Below are 15,916 nucleotides of genomic sequence, written 5' to 3'. Positions count from 1 at the left end.
CTGCCCCCGATTTTACAACCACTGCAACATGGTTGTTTTGACCTCATCATCGTCTGCATGGCGATGCATGACCACCCAGATAGTTCAAATAAAAGAACACGTGGTAGTCAATGGGCCCTAGATCGGGACTGTATGGAGGGTGATGAAGTTGTTCCCAGCGATGAGATCTTTGGTTCAATTAGCCATGTGTGAGCGGGCATTGTCATTAAGCAAAACGATCCCTTACTCAACATGCCACGAATTTGGTTTTTGATTGCATGGCACAGTTTGGTTAGGGTCCCACAGTACGTCGTAGAATTAGTGTCACCACCTTGTCCCAAAATACAGTACACACGATTTTCCGGGCTGAAATTGTTTACTTGAACTTCACTTTCTTGGGTGATGTTGAATGCTGCCATTTCATGGATTGCTGTTTCGATTCTGGTGTATTGTAAGCCATTCAAACCTCACCGTCGCCACAGTGGTGGTCGGCTGAACTTGATTTTCCGTGGTTCCCAACTTCGAGGTGCAAATGCAAGACAATTTCCCCATTAAAAAAGTCTTGCTGCACAGAGCAACAGACCTACAATGGTAAAATCTTCAAACATCACACTTCATTCTTAGTTCAAAAAATATGTAATAGATGGCAGCACTATAATAAGCATTACAGAGAAACAAGCTTTACGTTAGGTTCACAACAGAGACCCGCACCTTCCAACATGTACCAATTCATTGGAAGTTCCGTAAGGTATATGGATGAGGTACACGTGTGGTTTAATAGTAGTAGTAATAGTCAGCCACCCATGTTTTGTCACCTGTGACAATTTGGATTAAAAAATCACCTTCTTTACTGTACTGCCAAGTCAATGCACTGGCCAAATTTTTGGTTTTGTGCATCTCAGTCAAAATTTTCTGTACCCAGCGTGAGCACAACTTTTGATAATTTAAGCGTTCGGTCACAATTTCATAGAAAACACTTCTGGAAATTTGAGAAAACTAATTAGTAGATAACGATGAAATCATAGAGTGTCTGTTCTCCCTCAATTTTTCATCAACTTTCTGCCCCAAATCGTCAGTAATAGCAGAAGGTCGCCTACTTTGTTCGTCATGAACATTCCTACAGCCATCTTTAAAAGCTCTAATCCATTTCCGTACCATTCCATCTTTCACACCTTAAGTACTAAGAAAACAAATCACAGCACATATTTCAGGATCAGCTGCATTCTTAATCCGCGGAGGCGTTTTAAATACTCACAAACAAACGTAAACATGGTCGAATGTTTCCGTAATAGCATCTGTGGTTTACCAACAGATGTAGGTACACAGTGTGCGTGTGCGGAATTCCAACCGCAGTGCTTCAGTGGCACAATTTCAAAATGGCACTTACTTAAAAAACACGCCTCATGCCATAGAAAGGGTATCATTGTATCAAGAGAGGTTTCACATTTGACTATAGGCAATTCCAAACAAGACTTGAAAAAAAACTATCTTTGTAGAGGGACAGAAAAAATTGATCATTTTTGTAACAAGGTTTCGCTGTACATTAAAAATAAAAACACATCCAAAAACAGCATCCAGTTCGATACAAGATGCACTCGATTTCAATATACACTTTCATTGCAACTTTATTTATAGAGAGGGGGATAAAATACATAAGAACAAATCAGTTGATGCATAAAACAAATCTCATTTCACCTTATCGAAAAATGCATATTCGTTTAAAGTTCCGTATTTCCCAGCCTCAGCAAGAGTCACATCTTTCAAACTTGTCATTTTTGGTTTCTGATAAAATAGGGAGAAAATTAAAAAGATTATGATGCAAAATATCACTAAATCAGATAATGTCACATGTCGCATCACAAATGTAAATATCTCTTAGTGATTGAGATGGGGGTTTTTTCTCAGACCAATACATTGGGGAAATAGACCTTTTCTGGATTTTATGCTGGTATATACACTGTATTATCAGTCTATATAATAGCACACCTAAACCAGTATGCACGAACACATGCGTTCGATTCCAGACAGAGAAAATATGTTTTTTTTTCAGAGTTCACCTTAGCAGGTGGTGGGAGGTGATGAAGTCCATTCCGGAGCAGTTTTGGAGCAGCAAAATATAGGATTTGGAGCAGATATTTATAAATTGGAGCAGCAAAATTAACTTCAAGAGTATTTTCGTTATCCCCACCCCATTTAAAAATAAAACAACTGCACTGTCTTTTGTTATAACATTTTCATCAGCTTGTTTTTTGGTGTTTCAGGCTTTTGACACCTTGTTTGAAAGAACGACTTCCATAAAATTTCTCATGCCAGTCTATTTAAGATGACACACTTTTTGCTTACTGAGGGTACTATTTGCTATTTAAAACTGCAGCAGTTTAAATAGGCTGAAAATTTTCTATAAGTTTTCAATTTTTTTATACTCGGAAAGAAATTATTGCAAAATGGAAGAGAATTTTGGAAGATTCAACACAATGTTTGGCAATTTGACACTTGTTATTCGGCAAAGTTGCTAAATTAGCATTTAAAATTCTGCGGACTCGCTCTTTTACTCGTGGAATTAATTTTTTTCTCACGGCACATCAGGATTTGGTGGAACGACAACTGACAATAGTGATTTCTGCTGCTTACAGTGGCAACTTCTTTTCTTATTTTTTGAAAATGGAAACTCACTCAAATCTGTGCTTTAAACATGAAAGACCGTTGCAAACCATCTTCAGCTGCACGATCACGGTTTCATGATGGAAAGGCCGATGAGGGGCTGTTAGTTTAAATAAGGGGCAGCAGTTATTCTAATCCAATTTTCGGGGCCAAAGCCAACTTGCCGGGAAAATTCGGAAATTCATTCATAAAAAATCCACTACCTTCTCTCTAATTTTGTAAACTTTTCTGGATTTCTGGCAACTTTTTCAACGAGAGATCAGATGGATTATCAGTTCGGCATGCTTGTAGCAAAAAAATGAAAAATTGCCTTGGGGTAAAGTTGCGAAGGGTAAATAAAAATGAAATTCAATTGTTTCACGGCAAGCAGGAACCAAACTTTTTTGCCCTTCTTTCCGAAACTTCAGGCATTCCGAGGCAAAATTCACTATTTTGGCTATTTGGTGCAGAAAAAAAAACTGAAATACACTATTGTAGCAGTATGGCGCAAAATGTTAGTTCCCACCCCTGCCTTAGCATAAAATCCAGAAAAGGTCTATTTCTTTGATTTCTTAGTGATATTTGCATCTTTTTTTAATTTACATAATTCATGTCAAAAATAGATTGTCATATTTCTATAAAAGGTAATATTACCTTGCCAGGAGGAGATGGGGCAGTTGGTGGTGGCCGTTTAATAGCTGGAGATGGCTTCGATTGTGCAGTGGATGATGGGGTAGTAGGTTTCCCTTGCAAGACAGGTTTTTTCACTGGGACTGGATGGTCATTGTTTACTGTCTTTGGAGGTTGCTGGGGGAAACAATTTTGATTTATATCATTTCACAAAAGTTTTTGAAAATTATCCTGTATTTAGAAAAACGGTAATGAATTAAAAATACAAAATGGGCAAGATAAAAGTCAATATTTGAGACTTACCAGACTAACAAGAGCATTCGCTCCATTTGCATCTGGAAGGAACTGTCCGAACTCTTGAAGGAGGTCTTCCTGGTTCTGAAAAAGTTTGGCCACTTGTGAATAAACTTCAGCTTCAGTTAAAGGCTTAGTGCTTGTATGCACACCCTAAAAATAGGAGAAAGTGATCACGTGTACCAACACACACATAAGCAAATTTTGAAGAGGAGTGAAGTTGGGAACTGGGCCCTGAATAGCAATACGTTCATAGAAATAATGATTCAAGTGATGAAATGACTTATTCAGGTTAAAGATAGAAGTAAAACATTTTAAGGTTGGTTTCATTCAACTTGTGAATCAGACATGAACTGAGGCCAGACAGCATGACTCCTGGGAGAAAGAAACATTTCTGCTCATAAAAAGTTCTGTTTGCCTGGTGTCTAGAAAAAAGCATTTGCAAATTTGAAAGTTTACTCATAAAATTGCTTGAAGACATTTTAGATGCTGGGATGCTCTCTTCTAGACATCCTGTATATCAGTGTTTCCCAAAGTTGGCAATGAAATGGTCCAGGGGGCGGTAGAAGCTACGGTATAACATAAGATCCTATGGGTTCGATTGAGCTGGGGAAAGGCGATGAGAGAAAAATTTTTTTAAAGAAGGGGCGATGGAACAAAAGGTTTAGGAAACTATGCTGTATACAGAGCCGTCATTTCAACTTTTTCCGGGGGGGCAAAGAACATGTACTGGATGTATGTATGTATGTATGTATGTATGTATGTATGTATATATATGTGTGTACCCCAAATGATGAGCCTGGCTGTATATGATAAAAAAACTTGCCCACAGAAGATATTTGTTCAAATTTGACCTTTAGAGTTGAGTTTTTGAAAATAAATTAAATTTCATTTCCAAGAAATAAAAGAATCAAAACATTTGAGGCTTTTATGAAATACTGACAAATGCCTGAAGAACAGTTTGAGAAGCACTGATATAATATAAATACATTTTAATGTTGCCAAAACAGAATAGTTATTCATGTTCAGACATGCCAACTTTGGAATCCAGAGATGGGGAATCCTCCCCCTCCCCACACTAATAGACTCGATCGAAGAAAAAAAAATTTATAATTTTTTTTAATCAATTAAGAAAAAGTTCCACCCCCCCCCCCACAAACACACACACACAGGTTCTGCATTGTCTCCGAGCATAATATAACTCAGTCAGTAAAATTCAATTCATGTCAGTCTATCCACTCAGAATAGAGAAATCACATACTGTTCATAAAACATAAGTGTTCCTCTTAAAAGCAGTTTTATATTTTCTTTCTGACAACATATTTAATCAGAGGAAACAATTAAAAAAACTTCAACAAACAAAGCTGCTGACAAAAAAACTTAATGTGTTTACTGCACGGCTATTAATGGAATACAATAATTCTACAGGAATTTCAGCAACCAAGGTCATCCCTCTGATAAAAGATTGCTGATAAATGCTAAGTAAAAAAAGTCACGTCTTGCCAGTTGCTTAAATACGGTTACCAAGACTTTTTATGGCTGCTCGATGGAAATGACCATGGCTTCCCTTTATGGGGGTTTCCCCTAACAACGATGGTAGTCATTGACGTCACGACAATATGAAAGCTCGCGGAAAATCTAATTTTTTGCCAAAATCCGGAGAAATTCTAGCAAATCCAGAGAGCAGGAGAAAGGGTGAAAAATCCGGAGAGTTGACAGGTCTGCATGTTTTAACCACTTTACGATCAAGGGCATAACATTGCATCCAAATGGCAGTGGAACGAATTCTTAAAAGTTCCGTTTCCATTCCTCTCTCATCATCACGGAACTTCATTGGAACTTTAAGAAGAAAAAAGTCGTTTTGTTCACCTCCGTGATGTATCCTTCTACTATATACATCTAAGAGTGAAAGAGAACAGGTAAGTGAAGATGAAAAGAGAAATATACTCCATGCCTACTCTATTATCTGTATTGCAGGTAAGAGAGGGAGAGAACTTTTTCCAACATGCAGTTAGGTTAGGACAAGGTCAACATAACTATTGTCGATTCGTCAAACAGAGATCATTCAAATTTCTTGCCAATCGCTTGTAAGCGAAGCAGTTAAAATGCTTAATTTATAAAAACAATTTACACATGAAAAATTTGTCACATACATCAGGACTGGACAACATGGACAAAATCTATCGCCCAACCAACATGCAAAAATTTTTACTGAGCATGTATTCCTTTCACGTTAGCATGCAAAATATTTTGTTTCAGGTATCTAATATTTTAAGTTGGGCATGTAAATTTTTGGAAATTCGTCCAGCCCCAATATATAAATAAAGTTGAGAAAACATAAAGGTAACTCACACTTACATCCTTCAGGTTACGTTGTTCTTTTTGGTAAGTGTGCAAGATTTCAAGAAACTGCTTATAAATATCTGGCTGACCTTGGAACCGGTTCTGAAATTGAGAAAATTTATGTTAAAAAGTTCTTCTGATCCATGCATTGTTAATGTCTTTACAAGGACATAAACTATACATGGCAGGGCTTGAAAAATTAAAGAAAAATTTAGCTGCCTTTCAAATTTCTTAGGAGCCAACAATATTTTTCTACAGAAACAGCTCAGAGATTAAATTTTTTTTACTGAGGTTATCCCTTTCTGTGTTAGTAGACGCGCTGAAATAAATTCTGGAAATTCCATGTTCTCAAACCCCAATTTAGCGATCACGCATGAAAAATTCTAGGCACTAATATAAATTTTTCAGTCGCTGTGGTGACATGACACCTGGGATTTTTGTCAAGCCCTGATATATGGTATTATAATACACATTGCAACATTTTATTAACATTCAAGTCTTTCTGAATTATATAAATCAAGCATTCAGAATTTTTCTGTAAAATAGATAGTGAACAGCCCATAAACAAAATAAAAAAGGGATTGATATTTACTCATATGAGTGAATATGTATGTAGTGCTGTGAAAGAACAAAATGAGCCTTAGAGTTGAAAACCTTCACAACTGTCTTCTAGTCTTTTTTGTATTGTAGAATTTTCATCAGTAATATGGCTCTTCATTTTTTTTAAAAACAATACAGGTACTGATACTCGCTCAAGAGCAATTAAATTTCAGATGGCAGTTGGGTGGCCTGTGACCAACAGGGACATGACGTAAGCAGTACTCCAGCTATAGGAGAGATGCTCATGGAAGAATCATAGTTGAATAAATTATGAGCAAGATGAAGAATCTAAGTGCATTTGACTGCGGGCAGATTGTCTGGGCTTGAAGTATGGGTTACTCTATTTTGGAAGTAGTGAAATCATTAGGATTTTCACATGCCACAGTATAAAGGATCCACCATTGATTCTGGTAAAAGAATTCCTGAAAGGGCCAACTTTGGGCAACAACATGCAGTTGAGTGGATTCAACATTGGCTAGCTCACATGGTAACAGCAGATAGATGGGACACAGTGCATCAAATTTCTGTGATTTAATGCTGCTGCTCCAAAATGTCTATCCAGAACTATTTCCTCACTATGGGGTACAGAAGCCACTCTCCCACGAGATCTAATACTATGTATCTCTAATTCAATTACTCTTGAGTGTAAATTTATAGTGAATCATTCTGAAAATATTTCATAAGACATCCAAGCATGTCTTACAGCACTAGTAACACATTTGACGGATTGCTTTGTCACCATCCTCTCAGTGTTTTTTAAATAAAAAATTGAATCACAAATTAATATATGTGTGATTATATGATATATGATGGCTACAGGGGCATACCTTTATTTTATTCACATAGTTGATAGCATGATTGAACTCCACTGGCTGGTTTGCCTGTGGGGTACTGTTGGGGCTATGGACACCAGGAGAAGCCCCACTCGAATGTGTGTGGGCAGGTGAACTCTGACTGAAATTGTGCTGGTTCTGATTTGGCTCCAACTTGATATGAATCTGGCTATTCGAAACTGGAGGTTGGTGATTTACCACCTGAGAAAAATATTATAATCATTTTACATATGTATTTATTATATTCCCATACTTTTTTATGTGATACAAACAGAAATAAAATTTCACATTTAATGCAAAAAAAACTGGATATGAAAATTTCTCAAAAAATTCAAATTATTCATTTATTATTAAAGTCTATAAATTTGTATGACATATCTGGGTTGGACAAATCTAGGCACAAGAAAATTTTTTTATCAGAAGAAAAAGGTCCAAAATGATGCTTCTTTTGACGTTTCACAGCATAGTGACCTGCTTTCATGTTGGCAGATACTATAAATTCCAAACATTTTGTGCTGCTCTCAGCCTATAATTTAGTAACTCTACACAAAGAAAATTTTAGGTGCCAATACCAATTTTTTAGTTGCTATGGCAACCTGGGATTTGTCCAGCCCTGGATTTATTATTTGGATGAAAGAATAATTCAAATTTAAAGAAAGAAATCCTCACTATAAAATTTACCTTATTTCCAACACTACTGCTTGGATGATGTGTAGAATTTGAATGGCTCATGTGGTTTGGCTGACTACTTGCATGTGACGTATGAATCGGCTGCGTGGTGATAGTGCCTCCAGGGTTGATAGTCAGTGAGGTTGGTCCCGTACCACCAGAACCGGAGCCCATGTTTGTACCAGGAATGCTTACTTGGACTTGTTCATTGGACTGGACTTCTATTCGGTAACCAGGAGGAAGGAAAGTGTTGAAGCCCACAATAAGCTCTGGGTGACCCTTGAATAACGTGGAAACCCGTTGAATAACTCCTGGTGTGTCAATGCTAAAATGAAGCAAAATATCAAATGATACAAAATTTAGAAAAGGACATTAGAAAAGTTTTCAACTCTTCATGCCAATTAAGTGCCAAACCTGATTGGCTCAATTAAAAATGGATTAACCATTTAAGCGGCACAGCAGAAATCAGTGAACCCTCTGTAAAATACTATAATTTTATTCAAAGCACTGTACTTGCGATGTTAGACAACTCATTTATCAAATCTATACTTTTCCAGTTCTCTCTTATGCCTTCCAAATTCGGGACCCCTACATTGCTAGAGATAGAGAAGACGGAACTTACTTTATCTACAACAGTTGGTCCTCCTTTGTGTCTGTTTCCGAACTAAAATGCAAACTTAATTTTCTCCCCTTAAGTACTCACCGTCTTTTTTCCCTTTTTTTATAAATAACGTGATCCTCACGTATTCCCAAGGGATCAGCACGATCCGCCCAGGGATTTGTTAGTGTCAGTAAACATCCATGCCTGAGCTCGGATTCGAACCGAGACCTGCACAATGAGAAGCTAGCTCCCTAACCACTCAATTGCCAGGTGGCTGCTCTCAATCAACTATACTTTTTAAAGTTCTCCATGGATATTTAAATTTCGATACTTCTGGTATTATTTCCAAGCTTACACATCTCTAGCAGACTTAAGATAAACCATATCTTTGCTTCCACTAACTGCTTTAAATTTAGTTTTTTTCACATACCATAGCCAACTAGAACTTACTCTCCTCCACTGTTGTTGATTTACCTACGCCCTTCATACTTCCGAAAAATTTAAAACATTACCTCTGTAACCATCAACTGCATTCTCATGTATAGGCCTCAGCCAAAATTATTGTATAAATAAAGTAAGCGTTCTTTCTATTTTTTTAGCAAGTACAAACTAGGGGGTATGGGGAAAGTGTTCTATTGAAAAATCAACTTTACAAAATATCTGGGCTTCTGAAAGCTAAAATAAGAAACTTTTAAGGAGGTGAGATATCTCGTCAGTGCCGCCTAAAGGGTTAAAAGAATTGTTATATAATATTACACACCTCTGTGACTTGAATTCTTTCATGATGTCGAGGAAGTCATTATAAACCTGAGGCTGGTTTCCAAACTTATACTTCACCTGATCCAGGTAGGACAGGGCATCCTCTACTTTCAGACGTTGGAACTGCATTTGGTGACCACTTCCAGGCACTGGTGTCGTGCTAGCCTAGAGAAAGAATTAATTCTTTGAATAAGTAATCCATTTAATAATATATGCAATGAAACGCCTATAAAACGATACTCAAAGGACTTGAGAAAAATAGTTATATAAGCCGGGTTCCCACTCAAAAAATTAGAAGAGAAAAAAAAAAAAAACCTAAAAAGTAGGAGGGGGAGAGAAACCCCCCCCCCCCCACCCGACAACATAATAAAAAAAATTTCAACTTTTTTTTCATAGCACAATTTCAGTATTCTGTAAGACTGACTCTCTCTCTCGTCAAACCAAAGCAAAATAACAGAAATGACTTGGTCACAAAAATAAATTTTTAGTGTCAAATTTTTAGAAAATTTTTAGCCAAAAGTGTACTATAGTCCATTTCAGGTTAACTTTGCAGTGAAGAGAAAGGTAGAGAGTGTATTCCTTCGCAGCAAAATATAGTCATGAGTGATCCCATACATCGGAGGTTTATGGTGATCTTTTATACAGAATATTTAAATTTTTTTCTGATTTCAAAAAAAATATCGTTTTGAACCGATGTTTATTCCTTAAAATTTTTAAATTAGAAAAGTATTGGTTACCATTATAAAAAATCCATAGCAACGGCAACAACATTTTCTGGCGCAATATCCCAGAAATTTTCTCCACCAATATCACTATAGTGTTTTTTTCGTTACACAATTATATACTGTATATACATTTTTATATCGTTATTTGGTTGAATTTTCTATAACAATACAATTTTTCATTCAGTTTTACATGCAATTATAGGCTTACATAAATACGAATATTCAGTTTTATTTCCTCCCGAAAATAGGCTTTAGTGAATTCAGATATTCACTCATAGATTACAGGAGGTGTTTCTCTTCCATGAGAGAGTCCATACCATTGTGAGAGGCTCTTTATGGGTGCAGAAGTTTTGGTTTTAGGTCCTCCTTTTTTCAATTATTTATTTCTTGCCATCTTCATGGGAAAGTAATGGTTTCTGAATCCCTTATTGGCGATCACACAGAGAGTGTTCACACGAGCCATGTCTTCCACTCACACGAATGCCATGTTCCACCCACAGCAGGGACCACTTGTTTCTCCAGATGCCCCTTGCCTTTAGTGTCTCTTCAGATAAAATAAGCGAGAGAGGGGACCCACAGTGGTTTAGACTTGCATCTTTTATGTGACAGTTGTATCTTTCTTTTCACCGGAGATAGCCATGCTAAAAAGTTCTCTGCTCTTCCATTCCTGATTACTATATTTTTTGTTTTTGAATACTCGCTGTAAACAAAATTCGATAAAAATCATCTGCAATAACCATGAGCGGCACAACAGTAACAAAAGACTAAAATTGTTGTGAAAACAAGTGGCATCAACGTATACCGTTCACGGAAGGGGGATGAGCGACAGAAATTTCAATTTTGGCAAGAAAGGCGAGTAAAAAAAAATTCTGAACTTTCCGTATCATTATTATTATTTGGTGCTATTCCTGCATTTACGCGTGAAAACAGAGTTAATCTGCTTGTTCTTCATTAATTTATTATTATTATTTTGATTGGCTTCAAAAATTTTATTTAACGTTCATTTTTTCCATATAAATTGAAGAAAAAATTGAAATCCCAAAGTTTTTTAGTGTCATGGTTAATATACATTATTTCAAAATTATATGTTGCTTACATATTATGGTTTGGAATTTTTTTATAAATAAATTTCAGCTGAGGGAAGAGAAATGTTACTATGTTTTTCGAAATTTTTAGTGTTATAGCATATCAATGAAGAGTGTGTGACAAGATGATATAAGATAATTAATTTTTCTAAAATTTTAAAACACTTTCTAATCACAAAAACAAAACATTTCAAAAACCTCACTTCAATTTCTGAAAGTATCGGCAGTGTTTTTTTTATAAAGTCTATAATTATTACTAATTCACTGTGCAATTTTCTTACACTTATTACATTACACGTAAAAAAAGATTTTTCTCAGTGCGATTGGTGAGAATCTGCCATACTCCACCAAGGTCGCACATTGATACATTGGTTAAGAGGCTTTCGTTCCCATAGCAACGAGTGATGAGATTCCCTCGTAGCTTCCCCTTCACTGCAAAGTTAACCTGAAATGGACTATAGCAACCACAAATAAATATTTTCTGTCTCTCCTCACAATATATATTACATTCTTTTCTGGAGCCTTCCAGTCCATTCTGTGAACTCCCTTCGACAAGGCACAGCAAATTATAAAGACATAAGTACATTTTTTAAGAATGACACTCCAAGATCACTTTCAAAAGCACAGTGCAAAATGTGTAAATTACTCAAGGTCTGATGTAAGTAAGTCAAAATGAACCGGATAGTTTTACTGCATTGGCCATAATTTTTTTAAAACATTTCACCGTTCAATACCAATGTAATAGTTTTTGACAAATGAAGCACTTTCATTTCTATCTCTTTGCTGAGCATCTATATATATAAAATTTTCTGTCTCTGTGTGTGTTCTCTATACAAATCTACAATTTCAGATCGATTGTTGCCAATTTTTGCATATATACCAAATGAGACCCGACTTAAACGACAGACTACTTTAAAGTTTCACCAGAGTAGGGCAAATGCCCCAAATGGGCAAAAAACTGTCGGGCAACAATGGTTTTTGGGCCTCAACAATCACTTTCCGAAAGTTTACTTTGGTTCCCTAGCAATGTTTTTCAGACAAGTATATGCCTTTACAACGGTTCGTCACTTCTTTAATCCTGTTAGTATATGTATAATAGTTTATGCCTTTATAATGATTTGCCACATTTTCAATACTCTCAGTAATGAGGCTTTTTGAATAAACGTCATAATCATCATCAGCATCACTTTGAGGGTCAGGAAAAGGGTGATCCTCATAGAAATCAGAATTAAAATTGCCGATTTTACTGTAGCAGAAATAATGCAGAAATTTGGTGGTGTTTTCAGTCACATCAATAATTTTAAAAATTGTATTGAATTCCCGATTTCTGAAACATTGAGTTCGCTTAGAGATATAGAAGCTTAGAGTTCGATTACGAAGCCCAGGGGATTAAATATGAAATAATTAGCCCGGACCTACTTCTGAGTTGGATATCCATGTAATAACATTTTGATCTAAACTTTTTATTTATATCTTCTCAAACATGAAAATTAAGTTCTCCGTATTGTCTTTTAATATTCAACTGTATAAATGGATATAGTTTAGGATGTTTTAAAACTAATTATGGGCCCGTAAAAAGTACATCGAAAAAATTCCACAGCTTTAATTAAGCATTTTTGGAAGCAGAAACAGACATGAATAACTTGAAGTTGAAGGGGGGGGGGGGAATCGAAATACTTAACGCTCCTTAAAAAAGAAAAAAAAAGTATATATATATATATATTCATTTCTATGTTTCTTTAAATCTAGATTTCTATATTTCATGATTCGTGCAGGAAGTCGCCATATTGGTTAACTTAGACACAGTTTGCATGTCCCTCAAACAAAGAGGAAGATATAACGGATAGATCCAAACAGCCTCGCTGAAGAAAACCTGGGCAGCGCCGGGTATTATAGCTGGTTGTAAATATTGTTTATGCCTCTTCATGCCTTAAAAATACAGAAGACAGATTGAATGATATTGGGTAGCATGAGCATTGCCAAACCTAGAATATGCCCATGTATTCAACTGCTTTGTAATGCAAACTGTTGTTTCACCTATACACAAAATGTGGACGATAATTTTGAATGATGAATGTTAGTTACTGTCCAAGACCATGAAGTAGTAAATACAAAATTATTTTCTCAATCCAGACAGAGGTTTTTAATGACTACTCTACTTGTTGAACTCTCAAACTAAGCAAATTAAAAGTTAATAAACCAAATGGTCCATATACACACTCCCCACAAATAAACTTGAAAACGTTACAATTCCTGCTTTGGCAGAATCATTAATTACAATATACTACACATTTGTATTATTTGGCAATATATCGATGATTCCCTCTTCAATTAAAATCAATTACACAAATTTTGTTGATAGGATTTAGTAAAAAAATAAGAAAAGTAGGACAAAACAAAGAAAGTGGGACAAATGTAGGACATTTTGCCAAAAAAGTAGGAAAAGTGGGAACCCTGTATAAGATATTTGTTGCATATTTTTTCAGTAACACTTCCATTATGACTGAAACAATGACAAACTTTTTTTAATATTGCATTCGAATATAAATTTGGATAAAAATTTAATTTTAAAAGAAAAAAATTACAAATAGAGGAAAAACAAGTACTTTTTAAAAAGGTTTCTATGAAAATGATCAAATTTTAGTAATAATTCAATTCATGCCTTGTTTAACAAAAAAGAATTAGGGCACAACCACGATTAATAGACTTTCTTTCTTACCTGCGAGTTCATTTGACTTGGATGTATGACTTGGGTAGAGTGTGCTTGAAGCTGACCCGAATGTGGATGATGAAGAGCTGACGGTGTCTGATTGTGACCATGGCTTGCTTGAGATAATGTCGTAGCAGCTTGCGCAACTCTGGATCTTATGAAAAAATATATATATTACAAATTTGTATGAGGGCAGAAAATTATGTTAATTTGATTGGATGAAATTTTAATTTCACACAGCTGCCAACTTCCATTTGCCATCAATTTTTCCAACAATGCTTGAATACATTTCACTCATAGTTAGAAAAATTGATGGCAGATGGAAGCATTGCACACAAGAAGCATTACACAGAAACAAACTTCATGTCAGGTTCACTACACATCCCAACACGTACCAATTCGTTAGAAATTCCGCAGAGGAATATGGACGAGATGCATGTGTGTAGTAGCTGCCAACTTCAGAGGAATATTTTTTCATGTGAATCTGAATTATGTACAAAATCCACACTCACACAAAAATTAGAGGGATCTTTTGAAAACAAAGTATGGATTATTCATTAATGAAAGTGAAAGAGCAGAGATTGTGAAAAATCATCATGGGTTGGTGTAAAATGTCATATCAAAATTCAAAATTTTTTTTTAATGCCACTTAAAAGCTCCTTCACATTTGTTTCATTGAGTGTTCTGTAAAAATTTTGTTTTTGACCGATAAATTTTTACAGAACAATGAAACACATGTAAAGATGCTTTTAAGAGGCATAAAAAATCTGAGAATTTTGACATAACATTTTGCATAAAAAGCAGCAAAATGTGACATTGGCTAGCCATCACCAATTAGATAAAAGTTGCCAATTTTTGCAAAAAAGTAGGGTAAATTACCTGTCACAATTACACTGAAATCAAAATCTACCAACAAAAAAATTGCCATAAGACCAAAATAATGGGACACAGGTAGACTGAATGAGACATATAGTCATCGAAGGCATGGGCCATCTCGCAGATTCGAATGTGGAAAAGACAAAAACAGGCCATTTGACAAATTTTGTCCCTTTCCTCTTGCCAAAATGAAACATTTCTTCATGATTTGGCTTTACATATGTGACATTTTTGGGGAAAACTATAAATAATTTTTTTTCCAGGTAAAAGTAACTAATATAACTGGATAATCTTCCCCCAACAGTAGGGATGTTCTTTCAGTCATGGTTAAAATTCAGGAGATAAGAATTTTTCTGAAATCTGGAAGATATAGTAAAAATCCAGGAGACTTGGCAGCAATGATTTCATCAGAATCAAATAATGAAACTAATTTATCAAATGCAAATAGCAATACTCACTGATAACCAGACGGTAATGAGTACTGTATACCAGTCTGCATATCACTACTTGACGCAGCACCAACAGAATGAACAGTTTCTTGTATGAGCGCCAATGGCTGGCGTTGTAATGGTTTCGATGAACCTATAGCTGGGCCTGGAGACGATGGAGTACTAACAGTCCGATTCGAATGATGGAAAGCTGTCAGGCTTCCCGCTAAATTAACCGATGATGAAGAGGATGACGACAATAATGATGATGTACCAGGCCCTGCTGCTGCTGTCACTGGTATGTTTATTCCCGAGCTTGAAACCCTAGGCTCAACATCAACAGCTCTAGTCACTCGAGTTTCTTCTGGTACAGTCCGACCAGAACTGTTGGGTAAGGAGGGAACAGAATTCAGTGACGAAGAACTGCTGTTGAACAGTCTATTACTACTGTTCAAATCCAAGGAGTGATCGTCTATATGACGTCGCATTTTTTTTACGAACAAAATTCACCTACAAAAATATGAAGAGAAAAATTTATAAAACAGTCACACAATATAAATTTTTAAAGACATACAATATTCCTCTATATTAGCTTGGCGGGGGGGAGAGAGAGAGAAATACACCACATGCAGGAGAGATAAGTCACCTATACCAGGTAATTCCTAAATCTCTAGGAAGCAATTTGGTCAACAGAAAAGAATTTTTTTTTCTTTTATGTTTCAGATACACCAAATGACATAAAAC

The 15,916-nt window shown here is 35.8% G+C and overlaps 1 protein-coding gene across 5 annotated transcripts in view; it reads right to left on the bottom strand.

The window, feature by feature from the left end:
- Positions 1 to 15,916, bottom strand: part of LOC149063627 (paired amphipathic helix protein Sin3a-like) — a 70,056-nt gene that overhangs the window by 33,031 nt on the left and 21,109 nt on the right. For 2 of the 5 annotated variants that reach the window (XM_089255886.1, XM_089255882.1), the window contains exons 4-12: positions 15,203 to 15,682; positions 13,878 to 14,022; positions 9,350 to 9,513; positions 8,001 to 8,313; positions 7,314 to 7,520; positions 5,902 to 5,988; positions 3,553 to 3,696; positions 3,274 to 3,426; positions 1,675 to 1,761 (exon numbers count right to left, since the gene is read on the bottom strand). In XM_089255886.1, the coding sequence (XP_089112012.1) occupies positions 1,675 to 1,761; positions 3,274 to 3,426; positions 3,553 to 3,696; positions 5,902 to 5,988; positions 7,314 to 7,520; positions 8,001 to 8,313; positions 9,350 to 9,513; positions 13,878 to 14,022; positions 15,203 to 15,660 (1,758 nt within the window). In that variant the 5' untranslated portion in view covers positions 15,661 to 15,682. Of the gene's footprint in view, positions 1 to 1,674; positions 1,762 to 3,273; positions 3,427 to 3,552; positions 3,697 to 5,895; positions 5,989 to 7,313; positions 7,521 to 8,000; positions 8,314 to 9,349; positions 9,514 to 13,877; positions 14,023 to 15,202; positions 15,683 to 15,916 lie in introns of all 5 variants that reach the window. The other 3 variants (XM_089255885.1, XM_089255881.1, XM_089255883.1) reach the window with 2 other exon arrangements.

This window comes from Pholcus phalangioides, unplaced genomic scaffold (genome assembly GCF_987345545.1).
Source record: "Pholcus phalangioides strain wild (caught in Gottingen) unplaced genomic scaffold, Ppha-v1.0 ptg000172l_1, whole genome shotgun sequence".
Classification (NCBI taxonomy): Eukaryota; Metazoa; Arthropoda; class Arachnida; order Araneae; family Pholcidae; genus Pholcus; species Pholcus phalangioides.
The sequence above is the reverse complement of the archived record's forward strand: the minus strand, read 5'-3'. Positions and strand labels throughout refer to the sequence as shown.